Source organism: Arctopsyche grandis, chromosome 13 (assembly GCF_051622035.1).
Source record: "Arctopsyche grandis isolate Sample6627 chromosome 13, ASM5162203v2, whole genome shotgun sequence".
Lineage (NCBI taxonomy): Eukaryota > Metazoa > Arthropoda > Insecta > Trichoptera > Hydropsychidae > Arctopsyche > Arctopsyche grandis.
This window is the reverse complement of record NC_135367.1, coordinates 18,725,845-18,734,840: the sequence shown is the minus strand read 5'-3', so window position 1 is coordinate 18,734,840 and position 8,996 is coordinate 18,725,845. Positions and strand designations below refer to the sequence as shown.

At 33.8% G+C, this 8,996-nt stretch overlaps 2 protein-coding genes across 3 annotated transcripts; one reads left to right on the top strand and one right to left on the bottom strand.

Moving 5' to 3' along the window:
• The first annotated feature begins 308 nt into the window (after positions 1-308).
• LOC143921334 (E3 ubiquitin-protein ligase RNF185-like) lies at positions 309-3,601 on the top strand. The gene is made up of 4 exons (XM_077444582.1): positions 309-630; positions 752-890; positions 2,480-2,642; positions 2,719-3,601. Exons 1-4 carry the CDS (start codon positions 425-427, stop codon positions 2,814-2,816), a joined length of 606 nt encoding a protein of 201 aa, XP_077300708.1. The 5' UTR covers positions 309-424; the 3' UTR covers positions 2,817-3,601.
• Positions 3,602-4,016: 415 nt separating this feature from the next.
• Positions 4,017-6,971, bottom strand: LOC143921335 (selenoprotein M-like). Of its 2 annotated transcripts, none has more exons than XM_077444584.1 (3): positions 6,844-6,971; positions 6,433-6,627; positions 4,017-6,267 (listed from the first exon to the last, which is right to left on the bottom strand). In XM_077444584.1, exons 2-3 carry the CDS (start codon positions 6,526-6,528, stop codon positions 6,019-6,021), a joined length of 345 nt encoding a protein of 114 aa, XP_077300710.1. In that variant the 5' UTR covers positions 6,529-6,627; positions 6,844-6,971; the 3' UTR covers positions 4,017-6,018. The 2 variants fall into 2 exon arrangements, with proteins under 2 accessions (XP_077300710.1, XP_077300709.1); XM_077444583.1 differs by having other exon boundaries at positions 6,710-6,945.
• Positions 6,972-8,996: the final 2,025 nt, after the last annotated feature.

The following is an 8,996-nucleotide window of genomic DNA, read 5'->3' as shown; positions in this document are numbered from 1 at the left end:
TATTTCCACGATGGCCAAAAATACGGATACGATACGTTGACGGATGTTGCTGTAAGGTATGAACAGGAAATGTCGGGTACTGCTGTGAGCCTGCCGTGGCGTAAACGTGACGGTTGGTATGAATATACCCATACAAAATGTACCAAAGAATACTTTTCATACGGCCGGATACCTGCTGAAGTCGGTACGTGCTGACTAGGTATGAACAGACCTTAATAAATGAATCTTCAACACCGTTCGTAATTAAAAATCGATATAAATAAAAAATAAAGCACATCAGTGATGGACGTGAATGCGCATGTTAGGTTCGGTCACGTCTGTCACTACACCGTGCGTGTATTTATTTGGGTGCACGCGAGTGTGTGGGTGCGCCGTATCGGTGTGCATGTGTGTTTGTGCAGTGACGTGAGGTGAGAAGTCAGAGATGTCAGCCAGCGAGGGCAGCAGCAGCGGCGGCAGCAGCAGCCTGGGGGGCGGAGAGTCCACCGGTGGGGCCGCGGGCGGGGGCGGGGGGCGCACCAAGAAGGCGGCGCCCGACGAGGAGCGCCCCGAAGAGCGGATGCTCGAGTGCAACATCTGCCTCGACACGGCCAAGGACGCCGTCGTCAGTCTCTGCGGACACCTCTTCTGGTTCGGCCCACTCCCCACACCCCACACACCCCCCACACCCCCCACACCCCACTCCCCACACCCCCCACTCACCCCTCTGTTGTCGTCGAGTCCCTTCTGACGTGCACCCGTTTGATTGCAGTTGGCCCTGCCTGCACCAGTGGCTGGAGACGAGGCCCAATCGCCAAGTGTGCCCCGTGTGCAAGGCCGCTATCGGCAAGGATAAGGTCATACCGCTGTATGGACGTGGAAGTTCCAAACAAGAGGATCCGAGAAATAAGGTAATATTGTTTTCTTGTGACAAGTGTTCTCTACATATGTATATGTGGATTGCCAAAATCGTGCTTTTTACACAAATCTTTCATTCAAATCGTGAGTCTGAAAGGTATTGTTTTGTAGTATATTGTAGTTGTACGAAGTATATAAAGCGTTTATATAATAAACTTTAAATAAAATCGTCCATTTTAACTTGTAATGTAAGTATGAAAGTATACTGTAAATACAAACGTATAAAATTAATATGAAAAAAGACTTTATTTTGCATTGAAATTATTGTCATATGTTCAAATTAAATAATTTAAATTCTATGAAATATTATATTCATATGCCAGCATAGAAGTAGAATGCATAGAATGGTCATTGTTAATAAAAGTATTGTCTAAAAGTGAGCCATCGAAGAGAGAGACAAAGTTTAGCAAACATTTTTGGAGACTGAGAGCGATTCTATGTATACCAGTCATACTTATTGCGCAATATTGTGTTAAAATTGATCATTTGAGTAAAATTTCATCGTTAACCCTTTGGCTGCTACGAGGTTTTTCAATGTCCAAGCGAAAAATGCTAACATTTGTAATTATTTTGAAAAAAAAAAAATATAATATTTTTTTTTACATACTTACTTCGCCGAACACTCGTAATTTTTATAATATAAGAAGCAGTCGTGGACTCGTGCTCTCTCTTTCTGTCTTGCTTTTACATGCGTGCGTGCGAAAAAGATACCTACATATATACACTAAATAAGTTTTGACGATTGTTTTCCGACGCTTTATTTTTTTCAATAATCTATTTTTAGACATCGATGTATCCTTACAACATGCGATATATTCGAAACAGGTAGCGGTCTTTCTCTCTTTCTTTCTTGGTTTTAATTGTGTACGTGTGAGCGAGACACACAAGGATGCGAAGTTTCTAATAATCAAATAATTTTTCAACATGTATCATAAACATTTTGTATGCATTTCAGTTGCATTTGATTGATTGCATGAATTCGTGATGTCTATAATTGAAAGCGGATTTCTATTGTTTTTTGCCATTTATTTTAACTCTGCAAAATGATATCGGACAGTGAAAGTGATGAAAGCGAAATAATAGCTCCTCGCCGAGGAACTCGACAAATCAGCAACTCTACTGATTCTGAAAATGAATTTATCGACAATAATCAATTCCCAAGTAATAACTCCTTATATGACATTGACAACGAACCCGAAATTTACTTTGATGATGAACCCGAAATTGAAGAGCTTTTATTTAAAAAATTGATAAATATTTATAAAGCTTGATTGAAAAATAAATATAAATACGTGTATAAAAAAAATGTTTCGTGCCACTGATGCGCTGGTGGCTCAAAGAAAGTATTGAAATACGACAATTAATGACGACAACAACGATCGTCGTAGCAATCTTCGCCGATTTCAAAACAACGATTTATCGTTGTTGTACCAGTCAAAGGGTTAAGTTGTATCATACTCCATTCTTGCATCGTATTGCAAGCGATTGCATACTCGATTGTATGTAGTTATTGATTTTTTTCTATTAAATTACAAAGTAAGTTAATTTATAGTATGTTATATGTGGAATGTTTCTGTTTCAGGTACCTCCGAGGCCAGCTGGTCACAGAACGGAACCTGAAAATACCGGTGGCTTCCCGGGCTTCGGTTTCGGTGATGGGTTTTATATGTCGTTCGGCATTGGCGCGTTTCCGTTCGGATTTATTACGTCGACTTTTAACATTGGAGATCCTCGTCCGAGTCCTGGTACGTCCCGATATCTCTTAGCGTATACTGAACGATATAATTCAAGTTGATATTCATATTTGATATTCATTTTCAGCTCCTCGTGGTACGGCCCAGTTTGGAGAAGAACAACTTTTATCGAAGATCTTTCTTTGGGTGGCAATACTTTTCATTATTTGGCTAATTTTAGCGTAGTTATTATCCTGTAAAAACATTTAGCAGCTGTTGCGTTACTTTGGTGACTGTTTATCTTATCAATTCCGACGGACGATACATTAAACTGCTTAATATTTATGTTCTAATTTCCAAACACGTTTAGTTTTCATTTAAAAAATCTTGATGCGAAATTATATGTTACAATATCAAATGGTATAATTTTTTACCGAGTGGTAATTTCACATATGAAGTCAAATAAAAAAAAAAAAATAATCAAAGTTCAATGTGACTGAAAAATGACGATTGACAAAGTTCAACGATTGAATGTTTGTTGAATATGACATTATGTATGTTTTATTTGCTCGTTAATTCTACTTGAAACATGATCTTTAAAAGTAATTATCCAAGGTCATAAGTTATGTTTCAAAAATTACCGATCCTATTATGAAAATTGTTGTATTTCAGTTTCAATTTAGCAAAATTGCATCTTTCGATAATGTTTACACCAGGTCGTACACTGTGAAATGTTGTATGATATATTTTGTATATTAAAATTTATAATCATATTCTAAATTGTGTATAATGTGAGTGTTAAGTTTTTGTGAAAATTTTGCTAAATATGAAATGTTATCATTGATTTTTTTTTTAGTTGCATGTTTATCTTCATCAATAATCATATTTAAGTTTAAAAAAATCAGCAATTGTAAATAATTTATAACACGTATTATTTTGAACACTTCAATTTTTAAAGATGTCTAAAATTGTTAAAATATTTGTAAATACCCAAATTGCACCGTATCCAATATTAACATTATTTTTTTTTTAGAGGGAAGTTTTCTTTTCCGATCTTTATTCTGTGTTGATGTATATTCGTAGGTTTTAAATATGTATTTATTTGTTTTATATATATATATATATATTATATGTTCTATTACTGTATATGGAAATTTAGATATGAGAGATGTCTCGATTGAAAATTTTGTTTTTTACTCACAGGAATAGTAGTAAGAAGGCCAAATATGGGAAATGTAAATACGGAAAATAGTCTGAATTATTTGTAGCTTTCTTTTGAAAATATGTGTAATGAACTGATTGTCTGTGAACATTCCAATTTATTTATTTTTCAGTTGCATTAAATATCGACATTTGTCTGATAAATTTAAAAAAATCTTTTTATTTTCTTTTCTATAGTGAGGTATTCACTTTGTAAATATTAAAATCAAAAAAATTCGTTATAAAAGTGTAACGGTTCACTGATTACATTGAGCAACAAAAAATCACGGTTTTTACTTACCGGAGCGGAAACTATTTAGTCTTTACTCGGAATTTAATCCATTGAATTCGAATATGACAATGATTTCTATGGTTTCCTTTCGTTTGTGAGATATAATCGTTTAAAAAAATGCGAAATTTTTTCATGGTTTTGCCTTTTGCAGTCTTTAACTTTAAATCTAGTATTGCTGTGCCAAAAGTGAGAATTGGAATTAATAGTCGGATTTTTTTTCTATTGATTAAGATTGAAAATCAATCCTTGTAAACATAATGAAATATAAAACTGGCCCAATGAATACGCAAATTCTCGAGAAAAAAAACATTTTTTACTTTCAAAATTCGCTAGATAATTAATTATACAAATTTTAAAGAAATGAAAAATCACAATCAATAGAAAAATCATCTGACTATTGATTCCAATACTCGCTTTTGGCGCAGCAATTCTAGATTTTCAGTTTAAGACTACAAATGCCAAAAATCTGTAAAAATTGCCCATTTTTATTACATATTACATACCTCCTTTACGTTTACAATTCAGGAAAAAGTTTGCCTATTATCGGATCGTTTTCATACTTTGCCATATTGCTCATTTTGGTCTCATCAATATAAGTAAATGGATCCTCGGCCATTACGATGGTGCAAAAATATCGTGTAAGACGCGTTTGATATCTGCCCGGCGAGATAGTCGTTGACGTTTATCCATCGTTTGTTTATTAGTTTTAAACATAGATGGCGGTAGTAAAATAAAATTATTGTTTTTATTCAAAATAATAATTAAACGCTCATATCTCATAAACGAGAGGAAATCAATAAAAATCATTGTCATATTTGAATTCAGTGGTAAAGATTGATTAGTTTCCACTCCGATAATTATTTTGTTGCTCTGTGTTATATTATGAAGTAAGTTTACTAACGTACGTGAAATTTGAATTTGTATGAATGAATTATTTGTGAATTGATACTAAAGTTTGACCTTGTTGAAAATCATATCGAGTTTATAAACAATTTACGTACTAGTGTCCTAAATATCTCTCCGAATGTACGGTATGATAAACATATTAATTATTTTTTAATGATTCGACATAACTAGAGAGTAAATGTAAGACTTGCTTTACTGTAGAAGCGTTGTACGATTAAATACATCCAGTCTAGTCACCGTAGTTACAATCAATGGTTTTCAAATGCATGTATTTTCAAATTGATGTCTTTGTAAAAAGGTGGACACACATTTCATCGATGTTTTTAAGTTTTTCAAAACTATAAATTTGACAAATGTGTATGGCTTGTGTTGCTTTTATTTTTATTTTATTGGATTCAGCTTGGGTTTTATTATCTTTTGTATGAATACTATTTATGTGTAGATAATAAAATAAAAGAACATACATTGGATATATTAGTATTATTAACAACTTTTTACGACACGTTATTAAAAGGTGTTGATTATATTTATTCATTTCAAACGTTTTTACATATAATACAATAAAAATTTATCGAAATAATCGTTATACATATGTAGAGTTACGAGTTCGTGCATATTGAGGAGTATAAAAAACAGGATTTGTAGAATTTTAAATTGTTTCTATTACATTTTCTAACAAAATACAAGAAGATCATTAAGTACAACTCAAAGTTTGTATTAGGATAGAAAATTGGAAAATATTCAATATTAAATGTATATAATTACATACATATATAGGAATTGAGTCTGAGACAACTGCTATAGTTTGGTCCCGAAAGCATACAATGAACAATAATTAAAATACATTAAAAATAGCATCGTATTATCTGGCAAGATTCATCGAAACGCCGAGCAACGCTGATTACAATATACAATAAAATTACACCTAACAACATTAATAGACTGCCTATAATATAATATTAACCGCTAACTAAACTTATGTAAATGCAGCTGTGGTTTAGAAACATTTGATACAATAGGAAACGCATCTATATTTCTTTTTTATTTCTATTAAAACTCAGTTTTGTCATTTGTTGGTTTTTTTGCGAAGCCCCTCGTCTCCATCAGCTCGTTTAATTCGAGACGCGTCAACTTGCTTAGTGGCAAACGTTGGATCTCTTCACCGGTCGCCGCTAGCAATACTAGCTCTGGTGGTGCACCTTGGATATGTTTGAATTCGACATCTTCGTATTGGGGCACATCTTGATATATGAATGTTTTCACTTCTGGTAGACGGTTTAAAGAACAGCCTCGGCAACTCTATAATAAAAAATTGTCAAGATTACGGTGTTAGTATACACGACTCGAACTAAACAGAACCAGTTCAGTTTGTTTTGATATGATAAGATAGTAAGAAAAAAATTAGCGGGTTGAGTTGAACGTGTCGGTAAGTATATTTATAAAATATTAATGATAAATGTATACCTCAACTCTGGCTGCTACGACTGTTCTGTCGTACTCTTGAGCTGACGCAAGGGTGAGAGCTCCCAATACAAGGAAGGCTAATAGTTTATTTGCCATTTTAACTCAAAGTAAATCTAGTATGAATTCAATCGACTAATGCCGGAAACCGTCAACTGTCAAATGGCAGCCGTCACTAAAGTGTGAAGAGTACGTGGCCTAAACACAAACAATCGTGCCAAATTACAGCTTATTGTAAAAAATTAATAAAATATGTCTTCGATTACATCAATCATCTTACATGAATGTTATGTAAGTCAAAATTGGATTTAAACAACAAATACTATAAAGAGAGTCAATTACAAAATATTAATTCCACAGTTTCAAATCTCATCAGTAAGATGTTTACTAAACATTTAACAACTCAATTCTTACAAAAATTGGAAATTAATATGTTTCAAAAATAGGGGCGTCACAGGGTGAGAGATGCACCTAAAACTGCACATGTGCACCTATCGCACACATTTACTCGGATATACTCTTCGCACGCATTTCGCGAGCTCAAATCGGTTATTTATCTCTTCTACTATCCTGCGATCCGGATACATCCACAACGAATTTCGAATGTTGAATGCGTAGTTTAAATACTACACGTAGTATTTTTCTCGATATCGTATCCATCTCATTCCTTTACGTGTACTCCTAGGAGAATGGAAAATATTTTTACCAACCTCTTATACGTTTCACATGGTTTTCGTGTAAGTGGTAATTTTTTATATCTCTTATTCGAATTAATTTATTAATTTTCGAGCTGGGGGGGTATGACGGGGGGATTCGTTGACTCCAACCATGACCACGCCTTTTTCGGGCATTTAACATTCGCTAAGAACTAATTCGGGCTCGACAGGTAGACCCCGACTCCCGAATTAGAAAAATAAATGATGTGAAGCATCTTTGTTCTTTGATTTGGATCCCGGACCTAACTTTATGTAACGAAAATTTATGGCGTTTTTAATAGATTTAAAATTAGGATTGGCCCTAATATTCAATAAAAGTGGTTTCATAAGTACAAACCTGAAAAAGTGAAGATAAATTATATAAAAAATCAAAAAGGAATATAGCCCCTTACTATAATATAAAAAGCATATATGTATGTATGTATACATATACAAAAGTTCTCAAGTAATGTCTATGTTGAATAAAAAAAAGGTTTTTAAAAACAAACCTCTTTTTTTTAGTTTTGTATATAATATTAAGATATATAAATTATTATTTTTAATAAAAATACCAATAATTTTATTTTACTACTGCCATCCATGTATAAAACTAAATACTACATAGACGTCACCCAGATTTAAAATTTGCAAACTTGAAACGCGTCTTAACCCTTTGCCCGCGTCACCAAATTTAGCGAACATGCCCTGTACACGGCTGCTTTTTTGCGGATTTTGCTGTCGCGTTTTCGACTATAAATATAGGTTGTAATATTTTATAAATTATTTTAGCCTATATTGAATTTTTTTTGACTACTGCCATCTATTGAATTTGGTAAAGTATACATTTAGTAATATTTTCAACCAAGTTATAAAATTCTAACACAATAGACGGCTCTTATACAGGTTGGACCTTCCAAGACATCTATGCGTGTCTCACGCGCTGAGGGCATGTTCGTTAGGACATGTATAGTAGTCGTACGCGGTGGAAAGGTTAAACGATATTTTATCTCTATCGTAATGGCGGAAGATTCATTTACTTATATTGATGACCAAAATGAGCAATATGGCAAAGTATGAAAACGATCGGATAAGAGGCAAATATTTTCCTGAATTGTAATCGTAAGTGAAACGTAAAGGAGGTTTTTAACCTTTCCACCGCGTACGACTAAGGTTAAACGATATTTTATCTCTATCGTAATGGCGGAAGATCCATATACTTATATTGATGACCAAAATGAGCAATATGGCAAAGTATGAAAACGATCGGATAAGAGGCAAATATTTTCCTGAATTGTAATCGTAAGTGAAACGTAAAGGAGGTTTTTAACCTTTCCACCGCGTACGACTAAGGTTAAACGATATTTTATCTCTATCGTAATGGCGGAAGATCCATATACTTATATTGATGACCAAAATGAGCAATATGGCAAAGTATGAAAACGATCGGATAAGAGGCAAATCTTTTCCTGAATTGTAATCGTAAGTGAAACGTAAAGGAGGTTTTTAACCTTTCCACCGCGTACGACTACTATACATGTCCTAGCGAACATGCCCTCAGCGCGTGAGACACGCATAGATGTCTTGGAAGTTCCAACCTGTATAAGAGCCGTCTATTGTGTTAAAATTTTATAACTTGGTTGAAAATATTACTAAATGTATACTTTAACCAAATTCAATAGATGGCAGTAGTTAAAAAAAATAAATATAGGTTGTAAAATTCAAAAAAATATTACAACCTATATTTATAGTCGAAAACGCGATAACAAAATCCGCAAAAAAGCAGCCGCGTACAGGGCATGTTCGCTAAATTTGGTGACGCGGGCAAAGGGTTAATAAAATAACATTAATTACAACGATTGAGGTGAAGTTGGC